Source organism: Ovis aries, chromosome 11 (genome assembly GCF_016772045.2).
Source record: "Ovis aries strain OAR_USU_Benz2616 breed Rambouillet chromosome 11, ARS-UI_Ramb_v3.0, whole genome shotgun sequence".
Taxonomy (NCBI): Eukaryota; Metazoa; Chordata; class Mammalia; order Artiodactyla; family Bovidae; genus Ovis; species Ovis aries.
In genome coordinates, this window is record NC_056064.1 from 46914455 (window position 1) to 46935404 (window position 20950).

General features: G+C 43.8%; 1 protein-coding gene and 1 long non-coding RNA gene across 2 annotated transcripts in view; one reads left to right on the forward strand and one right to left on the reverse strand.

Moving 5' to 3' along the window:
* The window catches only part of MARCHF10 (membrane associated ring-CH-type finger 10), a 113766-nt gene that overhangs the window by 71367 nt on the left and 21449 nt on the right, over window positions 1–20950 (reverse strand). The window contains exon 3 of the mRNA XM_027974358.3: window positions 9005–9124. Coding sequence (XP_027830159.1) covers window positions 9005–9124 — 120 coding nt within the window. The remainder of the gene's footprint in view (window positions 1–9004; window positions 9125–20950) is intronic.
* Window positions 1–20950, forward strand: part of LOC121820635 (uncharacterized) — a 129048-nt gene that overhangs the window by 27321 nt on the left and 80777 nt on the right. The gene's annotated exons all lie outside the window — the stretch shown is intronic.

Consider the following 20950-nt stretch of genomic DNA (forward strand, 5'->3'; position numbering starts at 1 on the left):
CTCGCGTGGCTTATGTTCACTGTATTAAACGGCACAGTTTTATGTTTTTGCTGCCTTCATGTATGAACCCACATTCTGACTTTTTAAGCCACTGCAGATTACTCGAAGAGGCTTTACTTTTCATTTCAACCTCTCAAGTTTGTGTGGATGATCATGAACAAAACAATTAAAAATGTCTGTGTTGGGGAGCCGCCTCCACACTTGAGTCTACCTTGCCTTCTGGAAGGCTCAGGTGATCTCGCGGAGGTAAACATCCTGCTGAGCCAGGCCTGGGGCAGAGCCAGCTGCTGCTGGAGTCAGGTTCACCACCGCCCTCCAGTGTCACGTTGGGTCCTTGTGACGTGGGATCTAGACATCGAGCTGCTCAGTTGCTGATGCTGGGAGGACAATAATCCTGTTCCTGTTAGCGAAGGGTGCTCTTGAAAAGCTGAGGGCTGGTCACCTTCTTTGCCGATACTGTAAATACGGTACTCTGTGCGTCCTCAATCCTTGACGTTTGTGCTTTTTGGAAATTCCCAGCTGGCAAGGATGCAGGGTCTTAGAAGATGAGAAGGGTCCATGATGACTTTCTCCATTGAAGGTTCCTGTCCCCCAGTCAGTTTCACCATTTCTGTGGGGAGATCAGGGCTCCTGACCCTTCTCTGTGAAGTCTTGAGAGGGCAAAATATCCTGGTGTCCCTGTCATCACAGCAGGCTCCTCTGGGCCATCAGTGTCCTGGGGACACTCTTTCCTGTTTATACTGAGAGACTGCTTTGCTTTATATATATATATATATATATATTTTTTTTTTTTTTGATGTGGATCATTTTAAAAGTCTTTATTGAATTTGTTACAATATTGTTTCTGTTTTATGGCTTGGCTTTTTGGTGGCAAGAAATGAGGAATCTTAGCTCCGCTTCCAGGGACTCAACCTACACTCCCTTTATGGAAGCACAGTCTTAACCACTGGACCACCACAAAAGTCCGTGCTTTGCCCTTTAATCTGCTAAATCATCCAAGGTCTCATTGGTTCTGTGGAGCTGCTATTTATTTCCCTGTTAAATTCTAATTTGATTAAACAGCTCAGATGGTTGTAGGTAACTTTGCAAAGGGTCTAAAATTAAGTTGCTACATGGCTGGCTTTTAGACATGTTGCCTGGGACCAGGCTGAGGGGAAAGAAGGCACTCTAGAAGCCTCAGGAGCTGCTCCTCCATAGATAAGTGTTGGAGCATCATTTGCAGAAATAGCTGGACACCAAGGCAATTTATAATGAATCTAATGTTAGCATGACACTTGAGAGGCTCACTCATTCTTACAGTGATCCCATGAGATAATAGCATAATAATGAGGATCTCCTTGATGGGAAATTGAAGTACTTAGAAGTAAAGTGCTTTGTCTGAATTTGCACTGTAATGAGGGGCAGAGCTGGCCCTCGATGGTAAGTGTTCTTTGTACTGCGTCACGTCACTAACTTAAATGTATTTAGGAGGAGCCACTTTATTTATTTAATTTTTTGGTAATTTTTAAAACCTGAGGTGTAGTTGATTGACAGTGTTGCATTAATTTTGGCTGCACAGCAAAGCGATTCAGTTATACACGTACAGACCTTCCCTTTTATATTCTTTTCCATTATGGTTTATCACGGTATATTGAATATAGTTCACTGTCTTATACAGCAAGACCTTGTTGTTTATCCCTTCTAAATATAATGGCTTACATCTGCTAACCCCAACCTCCCCCTCCATCCCTCCCCCAAACCTCTTCCCATTGGCAACCGCAAGTCTGTTCTTTATGTGTGGGAGTCTGTTTCTGTTTCATAGATAAATTCATTTGTGTCATAGTTTAGATCCCACATATAAATGATATCAAATGGTATTTGTCTTTCTCTTTCTGACTTTATTTAGTATGACAGTCTCTAATTGTATCCATGTTGCTGCAAGGGGCACTATTTTATTCTTTGAATGGCTGAGTAGTATTCCATCGTATATACGTACCACATCCTTTTTATCCATCTCTGTCGGTGGATATTTAGGTTATTTCCATATTGTGGCTGTTGTGAATAGTGCTGCTTTGAGCATAGGTGTGCATGTGTATTTTTGAACTACAATTTTGTCTGGATAAATGCCCAGGAGTGGGATTGCTGGCTCATATGGTTATTCTATTTTTAGTTTTCTAGGGAACCTCCATGCTGTTTTCCATAGTGGCTACACCAACTTCCATTCCCACCCACAGCGTAGAAGGGTTCCCTTTTCTAGAAGGTGCTGCTTTAAAGACCACCTCAGCACAGGCTTGCCGATGATTGCTTTATCTTGGATTTAGATTGAACACTGTCTCTGCATAACCAGTGGTTAAAGCCTCAGGAGTAAGGAGGTTGGGCCATAAGGGAAGGGCTGCCATGTTAACTGCGTATTTGGGGATCTGACCACCCCCCCAGGCAGGTACTTGGAAATGATTTCTTGATACTGTAGCTATCACTTCATGGCAAATGCCTCACTTATTCCAGGCCCATCAGCATTCTGATGGCCTGAGAGTGGGTTAAGGAATGAACAAGTAATGGAAATTGTAATCCAAGTGTCAAAATGAGGTGGTGGCATGCCTTACCTCATGACTGTACAGTCGGAAAAATTTCCACGGATTAAGCCATCCACTCTCACACAACCTACTGAATCGGGGAATGAACTTGCCTTCTCCAATCAGAGGTAAATCCTCCCCTCGATTTTTCAGCCATAGCCATCTACACAAAGATATTACTCAGGGGAGTGTTCTCCTAAGGAAGAGAGCTTAGATTGGGTTTACGCTACCTCATTGGACTGTATCTTTCTCCTGCCCCTTTCTTTGCTTTTTTTTCTCTTTTAACAATATTTGTTACATTCTTCTTCTCTTTAAAAAATATCTGTTATATTATTATTAAAAACAATTGTTTTTATTTATTTTTGGCTCTGCTGGGTCTCTGTTGCTGCTCGGGCTTTTCTCCAGGCGTGGCGAGCGGGGGCCACACTTCACTGCAGTGCCCAGGCTTCTCATTGTGGTGGCTTCTCTCCTTGTGGATAACAGGCTCTAGGCATGTGTACCACTGGCTGCAGCTCCGGGGGCTCTAAAGCTCAGGCTCAATAGCTGTGGCGCACGGGCTTAGCTGCTTTGCAGCACGTGGAATCTTCCCGGATCAGGGATTGAACCCGCATCTCCTGCATTGGCAGGTGGATTCTTTACCACTGAGCCATCAGGGAAGCCGGCTTCATCTGTATTTATAGCCGCTCCCCATGGGCTTGCATGACCGCCTGAGCTCCGCCTCCTGTCAGATCAGCAGCGGCATTAGACTCTCATGGGAGCATGAACCCTACGGTGAAATGCACATGCGGGGATCTAGGTTGTGTGGAGAAGGAAATGGCAACCCACTCCAGTATTCTTGCCTAGAGAATCCTGTGGACAGAAGAGCCTGCTGGGCTGCTGTCCATAGGGTCGCACAGAGTTGGACATGACTGAAGCAACTTAGCATGCATGCATGCATTGGAGAAGGCAATGGCACCCCACTCCAGTATTCTTGCCTGGAGAATCCCAGGGACAGAGGAGCCTGGTGGGCTGCCGTCTCTGGGGTCTCACAGACCCGACTGAAGCGATTTAGCAGCAGCAGCAGGAGGTTGTACGGTCCTGATCAGAATCTAATGCCTGATGGCCTGAGGTGGAGCTGAGGTGGTGATGCTAGCTACTGTTGGGGAAAGGCTGCAAATACAGGTTATTATTAGCAGAGAGGTTTGACTGCACAGAGACCATAGTAAATCCCACCGATTCTGCATTATGGTGAGTTGTATAATTATTTCATTGTACATCATAATATAATAATAGAAATAAAGTGCATAATAAATGTAATATGCTTGACTCATCCCCCCAAACCATCCCCTTCCCCCGAGTCTGTGGAAAAATTGTCTTCCACAAAACTGGTCTCTGGTGCCAGAAAGGTTGAGGACTGCTAACATAAGGGTTCTCTGGCTTCACTTGTACCAGGCAGAAGTCAAAAGATGGAGTGAGGAGTGATTAGCATTATGAGCACACAAGCCAGATGGCTGTTGAGAAGGATGCCTTGAGTTACATCTCCCCTCACCTTGCCCTGCCTGCACTTTTGTATCCAGAGGCAAACCCCTCCAAGATCCTGCAAGGAATGTCTCTAATACAGGGAGTGAAGCAGAGGTGAAATTCACTGTGGAAAACTCGAATTTCGTCACTTTTTTTTTTTAACCTTGTAAATCAACCCTTTAGTTTTCCTTTAATTAAATATTACTTTGTAGGATAAAATATTCCCACATTTATTGCCAATCCAATGTTTTGTGATTAATGACTTAGAGAATCTATCTTGGTGCTTAAGTCCTTACGTGTGTGTGCTCAGTCATGTCCAACTCTTTGCGACCCCACGGACTGTAGCCCACCAGGCTCCCCTGTCCGTGGAATTCTCCAGGCAAGAAATACTGAAGTGGGTTGCCATTTCCTTCTTCACGTAAGTCCTTAGCTTATTAATAAATAGGGTTTAAATAGGGTTATGACTGCTCTCATTATTTATAATATGGATAAATTCAATAAAATTGATATAATTTTATAGGTTTACAAGAAATATTAATTGGGTTAATCACTATTATTTTTTCTGATTTAAAAAAATACTTTTTATTTTGTACTGGGGTATAGCCTATTAACAAATAATGTGATAGCTTCAGGTGAACAGAGAAGGGACTCAGTTATACATATATGTGTATCCATTCCCTTCCAAGTTCAGTTCAGGCGTTCAGTCGTGTCCAACCAGACCTCCCTGTCCATCACCAGCTCCCGGAGTCCACCCAAACCCATGTCCATCGAGTCGGTAATGCCATCCAACCATCTCATCCTCTGTCGTTCCCTTCTCCTCCCGCCTTCAATCTTTCCCAGCATCAGGGTCTTTTCAAATGAGTCAGCTCTTTGCATCAGGTGGCCAAAGTTGGAGTTTCAGCTTCAACATCAGTCCTTCCAATGAACACCCAGGACTGATCTCCTTTAGGATGGACTGGTTGGATCTCCTCACAGTCCAAGGGACTCTCAAGAGTCTTCTTTATCACTACAGTTCAAAAGCATCAATTCTTAGGTGCTCAGCTTTCTTTATGGTCCAACTCTCACATCCATACAAGACTACTGGAAAAACCATTGCCTTGACTAGATGGACCTTTGTTGGCAAAGTAATGTCTCTGCTTTTCAATATGCTGACTAGGTTGGTCATAACTTTCCTTCCAAGGAGTAAGCGTCTTTTAATTTTGTGGCTGCAATCACCATCTGCAGTGATTTTGGAGCCCGGAAAAATAAAGTCAGCCACTGTTTCCATTGTTTCCCCATCTATTTGCCATGAAGTGATGGGATCGGATGCCATGATTTAAGTTTTCTGAATGTTGAGCTTTAAGCCAACTTTTTCACTCTCCTCTTTCACTTTCATCAAGAGGCTCTTTAGTTCTTCACTTTCTGACATAAGGGTAGTGTCATCTGCATATCTGAGGTTATTGATATTTCTCCTGGCAGTCTTAATTCCAGCTTGTGCTTCCTTCAGCCCAGCGTTTGTCATGATGTATTCTGTACATATGTTAAGTAAGCAGGGTGACAATATACAGCCTTGACGTACTCCTTTTCCTATTTGGAACCAGCCTGTTGTTCCATGTCCAGTTCTAAACTCCCCTCCTATTCAGGCTGCCACATAATGTTGAGCAGAGTTCCATGTGCTTAACAGTAGGTCCTTGTTGATTATCCATTTTAAATGTAGCAGTGTTTTGTCGCTTTTCCTGATAGAGAAGGTGCAGCCTGGAAGGCACTTGTACAACAGTGAAAACTGAAAATGTCAGTTGCGTCTGACTCTTGGCAACCCCATGGACTGTAGCCCATCAGGCTCCTCTGTCCATGAAATTCTCCAAGCAAGAATACTGCAGTGGGTAGCCATTGCCTTCTCCAGGATATCTTCCCAACCCAGGGATAGAACCCCGGTCTCCTGCAATGCAGACAGGCCATCGGGGCAGCCCTGGCACTTGTACAATCAATACCCAAGCCCTTGGGACAGCATCATCTGGAAAAAATCGGGAGTATTCAGTCATGTTTTGAGTTCTCTGACATACTGAGGTGCCATGACACGAAGCCAACGTGAAAAATCCCGTCCTTGGGCTTTAGAAATTGCCAGTTTTATGCAGTTCACCACATATTTTTGTCTTTATTTCATAATTACTTTTATATGTACAGCTGAGTCCTTTTTTAGATGTGGTCTGAGTATTTTGCAATGCTGCCTTAAAGCAGCAGTCCCCAATCTTTTTGGCACCAGGGACCAGTTTCGTAGAAGACAATTTTTCCACAAATCAGGGGTAGGGGGATGATTTCAGGATGATTCAAGCACATTACATTTATTGTGCACTGATTTCTATTATTATTACATCAGCTCCACCTCAGATCATCAGGGATTAGATCCCGGAGGTTGGAGATGCCTGCCTTAAAGAATGAGTAATTTTTACAGCATGAAACTTCAAGTCCTAGAATATCCCAAATGCATGAGTGTTGCCGTGCAAAATGGCCAAGACTCTGCACGTGAGACTTTGCATGAAAATAGAAGAAGAACCCAGCTGCCTATTTGTTTAGTAATTCCAGTCTAGGAAGATTGCTACATGCTACTGTTCGACTGAAATTACGTTACTTTTTTTTTTTGTTGTTTTCATCTGTCCTTGATTTTTGTTTCTAAGTGCAAAACTGGGAGAATTTATCTTAATGCTAAAAATGTGTTGTTCTAGCCAAACTAGATTTAAATTTTGGATTAATCTCACTCCATAAGTTTAATCAGCACCAGGCATTTTATTTAGTCCTTGACTAACAGGAAAAGGTGGGCTTCCCTGGTGGCTCAGTGGAAAAGAATGTGCCCGCCAATGAAGATGTGGGTTTGATCCCAGGGCGGGAAGATCCCCTGGAGTAGGAAATGGCAACCCACACCAGCATTCTTGCCTGGGAAATCCCATGGACAGAGGAGCCTGATGGGCTACCATCTATGGGATCACAAAAGAGTCAGACACAACTTAACGACTAAACAATAACAACAAACAGGAAAAGATGCAGGCAGCGTGCTCTTCTCAGAGCTGCCAATATTGTGAGGGAGTTTCTTTCACCTTCGGGCTTTAGGTGGAACGTTTTATTGCGCAATCTTATGTTCCTTAATAGGGAATATAGGTCTTTCCCATAATCATCAATCACTGATGTTTTTAAGGTGTCCTTTGAACATTAAATAACTGCTATGTGAATGTCCTAGATTAGAGAAGAAATCCCACCGAGAACTTGATTGATATCAGGTATCCAGGATCTATCTCAGGGATCCACACCACTGATAGAAAAGAGTCCATCCTCCAGAGTATATTTTAGGCATAAAATATTAAATAAGAATTCATAAAAGGCATATTACTCATCTTAAATCAGTTCTCCATGCTAACAACCAGTATTGAATGCAGCCTGCGGTATTCAGTGCTTACATAGGATAAGTAAAACCTTACACAGATAAGATCTTAAACATGAAATATGATCATACAGCTCAGTGGTTCAGAGCCACCCTCTCAGGGGTCAGACTGCCTGCAAAGGAGTGTGTGTGTGTGTGTGTGTGTGTGTGTGTGTGTGTGTGTGTGTGTTAGTTGCTGAGTCGTGTCTGACTCTTTGCGACCCCATAGACTAGCTCATCAGGCTCTTCTGTCCATGGAATTCTCCAGGCAAAGATAATGGAGTGGGTTGCTATTTCCTTTTCCAGGGGAAGAAAGATCTTCCTGACCTGAAGATCTAGGGTATCTTCCTGACTCAGGGGTCAAACCCGGGTCTCCTGCATTGCAGGTGGGTTCTTTACTGTTTGAGCCACCAGGGCATACTGGCTGTGAAATCTTAGGTAAACTGTCTTATTTTTTCTAAGGCTCAGTTTTCTCATCTATAAAATGAGGCTATAACCTGCAAAGAGATTTATGAGAATTAAATAAATGAATAGGTAAAAGCGCCTAGCATGATACTGGAACATTGTAATCACTCAAGTGATGATAACTATTACTACTGTTGTTATCATTTTCGTATTGCTGTTATGTTGGAGTAGTCTAGTGGCTAAGTCTTGTCTGACTCTTTGCAGCCCCATGGACTGTAGCCCACCAGGCTCCTCTGTCTATATAATTTTCCCGGCAAGAATACTGGAGTGGGTTGCCATTTCCTTCTGCAGGGGATCTGCCCCACCCAGCGATTGGACCTGGGCCTCCTGCTTTGCAGGCAGATTCCTGATCTCATTTGTTTTAACTTTGTTTATTTATATTTATTTTTGGTTGCACCAGGTCTTTGTTGCCGTACACAGGCTTCTCACTCACTGCGGTGGGTTCTCTTGTGGAGCATAATCTAGTTGCAGCAGGAGGGCTGGGAGTTCTGGCACACAGGTTTTGTTGCCCCGAGGCATGTGGAGTCTTCCCACACCAGGGATTGAACCTGTGCCCCCTGCCTTGGCAACTGGATTCTTTACCACTGGACCACCAGGGAAGTTCCTATATTGGTCGTCTTATTTATTAGTGTCATCCAGACAAAAATCTGTGAACAATTTCTAGTTATTACATGATGCAATTATTACTGCATTTTACTCTATTTGAAATAAAATCTATACTAAGCTATGCAATGGGTAAGATCATAAGCCTGCATATGTCTCCATATAGACAGATCAAGTAGCCAGAGATATAGGTATATAGATATGATACTGCACTTTAGAAGGCCCAGTGCTTCCAGCTCTTAAATGGTCACAGCGTTTCTGATTTGGATGGTACCTCTCCACTGTACCCTTTATATATAGGAAAGAAGAGTGAGACTCAACAGGGTGAAGAGGGAGGGTCACGCAGCAGAGGAGGAGCAGGCCTGGTAGGGGTGGTACCCAGGATGAGAGCTTCTGCCACTGTCTCTCCCTGCCCTGCCCTTTGAAATTCTTCACAGACACACATACACACACACCCTCTGCAGCAAAAAGTGTCTCCCAGAGTTCTAAGTACCTGTTTGGAAGATGACCCGCTTGAAAACCGGGATCTCTCAAAATTTGTCTCTTGCCCCCAAAATTGATCTCGTTTCTTCTCATTTGGGTCTCTTTTGTATTCCTGTCGTCTTAGACAAGCCTGCAGAATAAAAACAAAAATGTTTCTTTGGCTTAGGTCTACAGCTAGCTCTGATAACTTTATGCTTGGAATGCCTATTATGAGGAACATGCAATACAGATGTCCATCTCTTAAGTGTTACCAATACCTCTTATCAGGTGTAAAGATACCCAGGCATCATTTCCTCCTCTCTTTGCCCTAAATGCCAGGTCAAGAATATTAGCTGCTGCCTTCATAAATTCAAACAACAGAGGCATTTTGTCAAGTACTTAGCCCAAAGCTGCCTTTTAGAGCTGCCTTCTAGCTCTTCCTAGAACACTGTACTTACTTCTCTCTCTGTTCTCAGCCTCCTTTTTTTTTTTTTAAAACTGAAGTATGGTTAATTTACAATGTTATTACACACAATGTTAATTTACACACACATATTCTTTAGATTCTATAGGTCACTACAAGATATAGAATATGGTTCCCTGTGCTATACAACGGGTCCTTGTTGTTTATTTTATATATAGTAGTGTGTATCTGTTAATCCCCAAACTCCTAATTTATCCCTCCCCTTGTTCTTACTATCTTCATTCTTCTCATGCTCACCTTCATTGCTCTGTATCCCCTTGGGTCAGATTCCAAGCTACAGGGTAAGAATTCTGTAGATTTCCAGCTACAGGATAAGAATTTTCACACTTGAGAGCTTTAGCACATGCTGTTCCTTCCACTTGGAATAGCTTTTGCAGCATGCTTTCTTGGCAAACCCTGCTTATCTGCTAAGAACCAGCTCATAGGGCATCTCATCCCTGTGGTTTCTACCCTGACTCAGGGTATATTCTTCCCCAGGCCCTGTTAATTGCTCCTGTACACGTACATGACTTGAATTATGCAACTTTTCCACTATTGTATTTAGTTTTATTTTTTGAGCCTGTTTCTCCTGCTGATTAGCAAGAAATCCTGAAGGTAAAGATCATGTCTTATCTTTTGAATCCCCCAGAATCTAGCACTTAATGTTAGCTAAATTTCCTTTTTGTTCTGGAGGGAACTATCTATTCCCAAATGCAATAATAAATAAAACAACCGAAGAATTGTTCCATTTTTTAAAACAAAATTTAGTACCAAAATATTTCTCTTCCAGTATTCAGTTCAGTTCAGTTCAGTCACTCAGTCGTGTCCAACTCTTTGCAACCCCATGAATCGCAGCACGCCAGGCCTCCCTGTCCATCACCATCTCCTGGAGTTCATTCAGACTCACGTCCATCGAGTCCGTGATACCATCCAGCCATCTCATCCTCGGTTGTCCCCTTCTCCTCCTGCCCCCAGTCCCTCCCAGCATCGGAGTCTTTTCCAATGAGTCAACTCTTCACATGAGGTGGCCAAAGTATTGGAGTTTCAGCTTCAGCATCATTCCTTCCAAAAAAATCCCAGGGCTGATCTCCTTCAGAATGGACTGGTTGGATCTCCTTGCAGTCCAGGGGACTCTCAAGAGTCTTCTCCAACACCACAGTTCAAACGCATCAATTCTTCAGCGCTCAGCTTTCTTCACAGTCCAACTCTCACATCCATACATGACCACAGGAAAAACCATAGCCTTGACTAGACAGACCTTAGTTGGCAAAGTAATGTCTCTGCTTTTGAATATGCTATCTAGGTTGGTCATAACTTTTCTTCAAAGGAGTAAGCGTCTTTTAATTTCATGGCTGCAGTCACCATCTGCAGTGATTTTGGAGCCCAAAAAAATAAAGGCTGACACTGATTCCACTGTTTCCCCATCTATTTCCCATGAAGTGATGGGACCGGATGCCATGATCTTCGTTTTCTGAATGTTGAGCTTTAAGCCAGCTTTTTCGCTCTCCAGTGTTAGGACTGAACAAAACCCAAGGCTATTGTATTATATGGGCATGTCAATGGATTTTTTGTTTTTGAGGTATAGTTGATATACAATGGCTGTGTTAGTTTCTGGTGTACAACAAAGTAATTCAGATATATGAATCACTTTTTTCAGATTCTTTTCCCATATAGGTTGTTACAAAATACTGAGTATAGTTCCCTGTATATAGTAGGTACTTGTTGATTATCTATTTTATATGTAGTAGTGTGTTTATATTAATTCCAAACTCCTAATTTATCCCTCCCTCGCTTCCCCTTTGGTAGCCATAAATTTGTTTTCTATGTCGGTAGGTCTATTTCTGTTTTGTATATAAGTTCATTTGTATGAATGATTTCTTCTTTTTTTTTAACGATTTTACACATGAGCGATATTCATATGATATTTATCTTTATCTGGCTTTTACATTTTTATTTATTTTTGCATAGTGCTTTTGGTGTATCTAAGGACACTTTTCATAACCCAAGGTAACAAAGCCTTTCTCCTATTTTTTTTCCTAAAAGTTGTACAGTTTTACATATAGACCTATAATCTATTTGGAATTAACTTTATATATGATACGAAGGGCTTCCCTGGTGGCTCAGTTGGTCAAGACTCTGCTTTCAGCCCAGGAGACCTGGGTCCAATCCCTGGGTCTGGAAGATCTCCTGGAGAAGAAAATGGCAACCCACTCCAGTATGCTTGCCTGGAAAATCCTATGGACAGAGGAAGCTGTGGGCTACAGTCCATGGGGTTGCAAGAGTGAGACTCAACTTAGTGACTAAACCACCACCATGATATGAATATGCATGCTAAGTGACTTCAGTCGTGTCTCTTTTCAATCCTATGGACTAGCCCAACTAGGCTTCTCTATCCATGGGATTCTCCAGGCAAGAATGCTAGAGGGGGTTGCCGTACCCTTCTCCAGGGGACCTTCTGCAACCCAGGGATGGAACGTGCATCTCCTGCATTGGCAGGTGGGTTCTTTACCACTAGTGCCACCTGGGAAGCCCTATGTGAAGTATGGACCCTGATTTATTTCTCTTCTCTTCTCATCTCTTCTTCCTTCCCTTCCTCTCTTTGCATATGGTTTCCCTTCCAATTGTTTCATCACTTTTTAAAAAGAACTTTACTTATTTATTTATTTTTGGTTGTGCTGGGTCTTCATTGCTGTGCTGGCTTTCTCTAGTTGCAGCGAGTGGGGCATACTCTAGTTGCGGTGTGCAGGCTTCTCATTGCGGTGGCTTCTATTGTTGCAGAGCATGGGCTCCAGGGCTCCAGGGCTCCTGGGCTCTAGAGCACAGGCTCAACAGTTGCGGTGCACCATCTTAGCTGCTCCATGGCACGTGGGATCTTCCCTGATCAGGGATCAAACCCATGAGCCCTGTACTGGCAGGTGGATTCTTTACCACTGAGCTGCCAAGGAAGCCCTCAACTGACATTTTAAATACTGCAATATAGCAAAACTTCTTGCAGGATTTCTATAGGTCCAGTAACTGAACTCACCTTTGTCCTGCCAGAGCCGAATTATCCACTGCTACAGTAAAGAAATGCAGCATAAAGACAATCTTATTTCTAAACCAGGCCTGACATCTCCCTTTTCCTGCCTGAGTTAAGAAAGGAAAGATTTCTTCCACATGTTTTTCCCTCTGTTAGAAAATGCATCTCCTTCCTTGAAGGATTTGCCAGAATTTCGTGGCCAAGGGGAAAGCCAATATTCTGCCACAAGGTTAAGAGTAGAAATGACCTGATATTAACAAAACATTTACCACTTGGACTTGGGAACAGAGAATCAGTTACACTGTGCTTCAAGACTGATTGGCAAGTGAAGCGCTGGTCTCAGGGTTCATCTACAGCGGCCAGGTGGTACCTGCAGCAAGGTGAATCCTGGATACTTAGGAGTAAGGTGTCGTTTTACCCCACCTTGCTTGGAAAGGGAGAACACTCCAAAATGGTGGAATTTTTCCCCTTGTTGTTGTTCAGTCTCCAAGTTGTGTCCAACTGTTTGTGACCCCATAAACTGCAGCACGCCAGGCTTCCCTGTCCTTCACTGTCTCTAAGAGTATGCTCAAACTCTTGTCCATTGAGTTGGTGATACCATCCAAACATCTCATCCTCTGCCGCCCCTTCTCCTCCTGCCCTCAGTCTTTCCCAGCATCAGGGTCTCTTCCAATGAGTTGGCTCTTTGCATCATGTGGCCTGGAGCTTCAGCATCAGTTCCTTTCAGTGAATATTCAGAGTTGATTTCTATCTCCTTGTTGTCCAAGGGACTCTCAATAGTCTTCTCCAGCACCGTAGTTCAAAAGCATCAATTCTTCAGCACTCAGCCTTCTTTACAGTCCAACTCTCACATCTATACATGACTACTGGAAAAACCATAGCTTTGACTATATGGACCTTTGTCAGAAAAGTGATGTCTCTGCTTTTTAATACTGTCTAGGTTTGTTATAGCTTTTCTTCCAAGGAGCAAGCGTCTTTTAATTTCGTGGATGCAGGCACCATCTGCAGTGATTTTGGAGCCCAAGAATATAAAATCTGTCACTGTTTCCACTATTTCCCCATCTACTTGCCATGAAGTGATGGGACTGGGTGCCATGATCTTAGTTTTCTGAATGTTCTGTTTTAAGCCAGCCTTTTCACTCTCTTCTTTCACCCTCATCAAGAGGCTCTTTAGCTCCTCTTTACTTTCTGCCATTAGAATGGTATTTTCTGCTTATCTGAGGTTGTTGATATTTCTCTCAGCAATCTTGATTTCAGCCCTCAGTTTGTTATTTCAAAAATGATGCCATTATTCAATAGATAGCAAGCCTTTTAAATAATTCTGGACAGTGTTTGTTTTAATAAATAATTTAAATAAGAACACCCCGTCCCCAATACTGAATAGTAACTATAATAAGTTAAACAGACACCAAATGATAGAATTAACCAAGCTAAAACTAAAAAGAGTCAGCTGGAGAGGTCAGTAAAGTCCAACTAAATATGGGCCTCTTTTTCCCTATTTCTTTACGATGAGTGCTGGAGCTCCTGTTGGGGGCAGGGGAGCCCCAGCCTGTAGTATTGTTTCCTGGAGCCTCAGAGGTCTCTGTTACCCTTGTATTAGAGGCTGGGGAAGGAAATGCTGATAGGCTGAAAGTGGAGGAGCCCGTATTAGCAACTGCATGCAGGACTGAGGCAGATTTTGTGGGATGAACAGAATTCTTGTGGGCTGAGTGTTTTTTGAAACTTCTCTCCAAGAATGCATGCGACTTAAATATTTCTTTACTAAAAGGGGAGGAGAAATAGAATGATTTGCAATGTTGAAAAAAAATGTTTTTCCCCTCTAGTTCTCCCCACCCCTCCACCTTCTCTCACAGAGGAGCAGGAGAAGAAACCAGTGGCAAGGTAGGTACTTTCTAACTTTAATTTCGAAACAGCCAAGCAATCTTTCCATGTAAATCAAACATTAGTCCTCTCCAAGTTAGTTTTGCTGAGAAGGGGACATGGGGACAGAGCTAAGTTCGGACTTCCAGTCCTAGAAGCAGCAAGAATCTAACCATACCCCCCAGCCCTATCCAGGGAGTATACACAAATGGGTATACACACAATCTAGCCATACCCCCCAGCCCTACCCAGGGAGTACACACAAATGGGTGTACCCATTTGTACATGTGAATGATTTGTTGTTGTTGTTTTCTGATGTTGATGCGGTTTCTGCTTGGAGGGTCCTGAAGGGATAGGGGCTGGGAGTGTGAAATCCCCAGGATGGGGAGAAGGAAAAGATTTGTAATTCATCGTCACCAGGGCTCCCCTCACCCTGGGACTTTATTTCTCTTTCAGTTTCATGTGTCTGGAGCTAGACTGCTATAAATAAGTTTCTGTTCTTGTGGCAGGAACTGGCTGGGTCTTGAAATGGAGGCTCCAGGTAACGCCTTGTTTCTTCTTTCTGGGGAGAATTGGGGCTTCTTCCTTCACTCTCCCTTTGGTGTTGCACCCTCTGGACCCCCAAACCCATCCTTCTGACTGTAACACGTGCTGTCAGGTTGCCTCCTGTGCAGAAGCTACCATTTGTGGGGCCGGAAAACAAACATGCCTATGTGCCTGCGGGGGACGACGAGGGTTTTGTGATTCGACAGGACCCAGCTCTGCCACTTTCTAGCACTGTGACCTTGGGCAAGCTGACTAACTCCATAGATTCTTGCTTCTCTCATCTTTGGGATGGAGGTGTCTCTGCGCTGCAAGACTGCAGGGAGAGCCTGAGGGACTGTTGGTAAGATGCTTAGCAGAGTGGTTGGCTCGCTGTAGCATTCAGTAAAACTCAGCATCATCACCATCTACCACCACCACCATCATCATCACCACTACCATCTTCATCACAGTCTTGATCAACCTCTAATTGTTTCCAATCCCATATCTGGGTGTACTCCTTTTTCTAAAGCCTGCTCTTGCCAAATAAGGTGACTCCAACCTTGGCTGTGGAAGAAGAAAGACTCTTCTTGCAGGCCTGACGTTCATCCTTGTTTTTCTGCCCCAGAAGTAGAGGTCTGCTTGCTAAGCCCGCCCATCCCCTCAGCAGCCAACTGAGGAGCTGCCATGCCCAGTCATGCAGGCTACCTCTGTAAACCATTTGCTTCAGAATTACAGCTTTCTGAACCCACAGGGATGCTCAAAGTTTCTTTTGTCCCTTTTATTACCAGCCCCATTCTTAGTCATCATTTGGGCTCCTGGTACCTTAGGAAGCCACACACCCCAGGAACTCTTCCAGCTTCACGGTTCTGGTCTAAAAAGCATTGTAATGATGACCCAACTCTACATCTTCATCAGCAAGGTTATTGTTACTCGAACCCCACAAGCATTTTGAGAAGCAGAACTTGCCACAGCCTTCAGTTGCTTTTAATTGTTCTTATAATCCATCGCGGGCTACCCTGGTGGCTCAGTGGTAAAGAATCCACCTGCCAATGCAGAAGACTCCGGTTTGATCCCTGGGTTGGGAAGATGCCCCGGAGAAGGGGATGGCTACCCACTTCAGTATTCTTGCCTGGAGAATCCCATGGCCAGAGGAGTCTGGTGGGCTCTAGTTCATGGGGTTGCAGAGTGGGACACGACTGAGTGACTCAGTAACAACAGTGATCCAACATGCCTAACTCAGAGTTTGGGCTTTTAATTATCACTGGGGACGTTATCAAAGTTTATCAGTTTTAAGAGGTTGAGAAATCAAAGGTGTGAAAAACAGTTTGATATGCTGTTCCCCTCCGGAGAGTTTTTTTGTTTGTTCTATGAAGAGTAGCGGAATGCACATGTCACATATCCCTCCCCGTGACTCCTGCAGGAGAAAAAGCTGAATTATCTCTGTTCCCTCAACCCCTCGCGTGGATAGCCCCCAGACTCGTGCTACCTGGCGCAGTGACCCATTACATCCTTGAACAAGTTTATATCATCATATTAGGTTTTGATCTGTACTTGAAAGAATCCAAATGAAAAATAAGCAACATGAAGTGAAACCCATTTGAACACATTTGATAGAGTCTAGAAAATCATCCTGAAATGCCAGGTGTAATCTTTCTTTCTAGCTTTCAGTGGACGTTAACGGCTAAATTTTGCCACAAGCTTCATAAACACATTTGACCAAAAGAAGGGGAAATAAAAAGCTAAACAGCATGAACACCCTTGAAGAAATAGAGCCAAATTCTGAGATGGTGTATAATTACATACTAGCTACCAGATTCTGAAATAGCATGTAATATGCCAAATAGATGTTTATTTCCTCTTGGTTTTTCAAAAGTGTCCCACCCAACCACTGAGAGGAACAGCATCAGAATAACTCAGGGAAGGTTTAACCTTCCTCTCCTGCCGCTGACAGGCAGACCTGTAAAGGCACTGCTAATTTGGGGCATACCAGCCTGAAGAGTATTTTAGGCAGTTGCAGGAATAGTGTGTACAGCAGGTTTCTAAGGGCTTCAATTTGAGCTAGTTCATTAAAGACAAGTCCAGCACAGGAAGGCATATGTGGCAAAGGTCTATGATTTGGGAGTCACATCTGGTTATTAGGCCTTACACTATTGTACACCCTGAAATGGGGAGTCCCTTGCACGTCACTGGGCTCCGAGTAAAAGCTGGGGTTTCCACAAGTAACTGGCCAAGCTCACTGATGCCCCAGGGTTTCAGTGTCTACCCAGTGCAGTCTATCTGAGTAAATTATCTAAATACACACAGTTTGTATATGGACCAAGTTATTGAGGGGGTCATTAAAGTCATGCAACTGATTTTTTTTTTCTGATGTGGACCATTTTTAAAGTATTGAATTTGTTACAGTATTGCTTCTGTTTCATGTTTTTGTTTGTTTGTTTGTTTTGTTTTGCCTGCAAGGCATGTGGGATCTTAGCTCTTCGATCAAGAATTGAACTCACAGCCCCTCTGTTGGAAGGTGAAGTCTTGACCACTGGACCACCAGGGAAGTCCCATGCAACTGATTCTTAAATCCCTACTTTAAATCTTTTCTGGAAGAAGGCGAGGGACAGAGTTGATAAGATAACTCATCACTATTCCCATCAAAGTAGTTTCTGTGGGTTGCTATATACTTAATTTGACACTCCTCAGAACATATTAGGGACAATCATTTATTTTTGTAGACCTTGTGGTGAGTGGTTTTGAAAATGCTCAGTGAAGGCAGATTTGACTTTGAGGATTAGTTACAAGTCAGCTGGACCTGTGTCTGATAAACATTGTTGGTGGTCAAGTTCGCTAATGCTGGCTTTCAGCAATGACAAGGCATTCGATTCAACACAGGAAAGTGACTCTGTCCTTCCCTGAAGAAGTTGTGGTCCAGTTTGATAGAAAGACATACGAAAGACAATTCCAATACAATTTCATCAACAATGAAAAAGAGGTATGAAAAGGGTGCTTTGGTATTGGAGTGATAGAAATGTTCTAAAATGGGATGATGGTGATGGCAGCAAACTTGGTCAATTTAAACTTGAAGCAGGTGAATTTTATGATATGTAAATTACACTTCAGTAAGGTTTTGTTTTGTTTTGAAGAGGGTGCTGTGGGAATACGGAGGGTCCCTCTAGTTCTAAGTTAAAACTATGGTCTTCACCACTCTTGCTGAGAGAATAAGGACCAGGGAAGGGAGGTTAGAGAAGCGGTGGCGGATTGGGCTGTTCTTTCTGTGCTTCTTGGGTCTGGGACCTGCCTCTGTGTGAGGGGAAAACGATGGAATTGCATATTCAGTTCTCATTTTCCATACGTTTCCATCTGAAAGGTGGCAAGGCTGCAGGCAGGGAGACCGGATATGAGGATATTTTAATAAACTTGGAGATAAACCATGGAGGTTGGAACCAGGGCAACGGCCACAGGATGAGAAGGGAGGCACAAGTTCATGAGCTTTTAGGTAAATTCAGCAGAACTTGGTAACTGGCAGGGGTGGGGGTGGGGGGATTGTGAGTGGTGACAAAGAGAAAGGAGTCAAGGAAGGCTTGGGCCACCATCTTCAGAGAAGGGGTACACAGGAGGATGATCGGGGATGGATCACAAAGAATTCACCATGGACATGTTGTATTCAGTGTGCCTTTCCGACTCCTAGATGGAACCATCCAGCAAGCAGGTGTGTATGGGATTCTGACACTTTGAGAAGACTCGGGATTACAGGTCATGGGTCTATGTGATTGCCATTGTTTGGTCGCTAAGTCATGTCTGACTCTTTTTGCAACCTCATGGACTGTAGCCCTCCAGGCTCCTCTGTCCATGGGATTTCCCAGGCAAGAATACTGGAGTGTTGCCATTTCCTTCTCCAGGAGGATTTCCAGACCCAGGGATCGACCCCATGTCTCCTGCATTGGCAGGCAGGTTCTTTACCACTGAGCCACCTGGCGAGCCCCATCAGGGTATGAGTGGTAGTTAAACACATAGGAAGGGATGAGATGGGCCACAGAAATTGTGAATTAGGAGAAAACTGGGCTGATGGAAACCTAGGGGAATTAACACGTGATGGGTAGAGAGGAGAATGTGAGTGAAACAGGAGGAAAACTAGGAGAACGTGATGTCAGGAAGCCAGAGAAGTAATGTTTCAAGAAAGAAAGAGTAATGGCCCCAAATGCAGATAAAGCTTCAGAAAACAAAGAGTTAAAAGTTATCCACTGATTTTCACTACTGACCTTAGGAGACGGCCAGGCTAACAGGCCAGTAGGTAATGGGATGCACCCGAGGGAGCAGGGAGTGGAGACAAAAGTCTAGCTGACTGTTTGGGGACATATGGAGACTAGATAAAGTGCCAGGGTTGTGGCTGGAAAAGGACACAAGGTCCACAGACAGCTTTGTTCTTTTGTTCTCAGTGTGAGAGAGAGTTGAACATGTTTGTGGGCTGAGACAGTAAGAAAAGGAGGAATTCCAAGGATGCAGATGAGAAGTCCACAATGGAGACGGGCTGGGAACACAGGGGCATGGATCAAGCTCTCAGGTCTGGCCCCAGCAGTGAGTGTCCTTCACCCCTCAAGCCTTGAGGGCTAGACAGGCATGTATCCTGGGATGGAAGGGGAAGAGCTGAGTGGTGTCCCACCTGTTGGCCTCTAAGTTTTTTGGTTTCATGTGTGTGTAAAACAGGGAGAGATGGTCCTTGTTGAAAAGTATAGGGATGGGAGGTTTGAAAAAAATAAAGTTTAAACCATGATAATAGAGGGAACTGATGGACAATGAAAATATTGGAGTTATCCTTCATCCCTCTTTCCCTCACTCTTCCTCCCTATCAGCAAGATGTCTGTGCAGCTTCTGTTGATATTTCCTGGGTCAGGCTGCTTCTCACCACCCCCACTGGTCTTGCCTAAATTTTTATCAGTTTCCTTACAAGTTTCTCTGCAGCTTCTCTTGCCCTTTTCAGTCCTTTCCCCACACAACAGCCAGAGTGATCTTTTTCTTTTTTCTAAATTCATTTATTCCTGGCCCCTCTGGGTCTTCATTGTTGCACGCAAGCTTTCTCTAGTTGTGGCGAGTGGGGAGCTGTTCTCTGGTTATGGTGTGCAGTATATTCTTTTGTTGTGAAACACAGACTCTAGGCATGTGGGCTCAGTAGTTGTGGCTCAGGGCTCCAGAATGCAAGCTTGACAGCTGTGGTGCGTGGCCTCAGTTACCCTGAGGCCTGCGGGATCCTCCCACACCAGGGATGAAACTGGTATCTCCCGCATTGCAAGGCAAAGATTCTTAACCACTGGACCATCAGGGAACCCCCCAAAGTGATCTTTTTAAAAAGGTAAATCGGGTCATACCACTCTCCTGCTTTAAACTGTTCAATAATTCTCACTGGGATAAGAGTAAACACCAAAGACCAAGCTTTGTCCTGAGAGACTCGATGTGATCTGGTCCTATCCACACCCTCCCTTCGTGTTTCAGCCAAGCTGACCTTCTTTTGTTTGTACCGTTAGTTCCCACCACAGGGCCTTTGCACCTGCTTCCTTGCTACTCAGGATGCTCTGACCAGCTCTTTCCCATCATTTTACCTCCAGGATCAAATGTTATTTCCTCAAAGAAGATGCTCTGCCTGTGCAAAGAGCATCACCCCATCCTCTTTACCTCTGTTTTACTGGCCTCATTATATTTATCATATATATTATACTGTCTTACATATTAATTTACTTGTGTGTGTAGCTTGTTTCTCAGTCATAGAATAAGAACTTGGGGAGAGAAGGGACTTTGTTCAGAACGTTGTTGTTGTTCACTTGTTCAGTCATGTCCAGCTCTTTTCTGCCTCATGGATTGTAGCCAGCCATGTTTCTCTGTCCACAGGATTTCCCAGGCAAGAATACTGGAGTGGGTTGCCATTTTCTTCTCCAGAGGATCATCCCAACCCAGGGATCGAATCCAGGTCTCCTGCGTTAGCACGTGAACTCTTTACCACTTGAGCTACCAGGGAAACCCTGTTCAGGACACAGTAGGCACTTAATAATAATTATTATTTATGAAGACAGTGTTGAAAGTGTCCTTATTAACAAGCACAGTGTTGAAAGCCCAAATGAAATTAGAAAATAAAG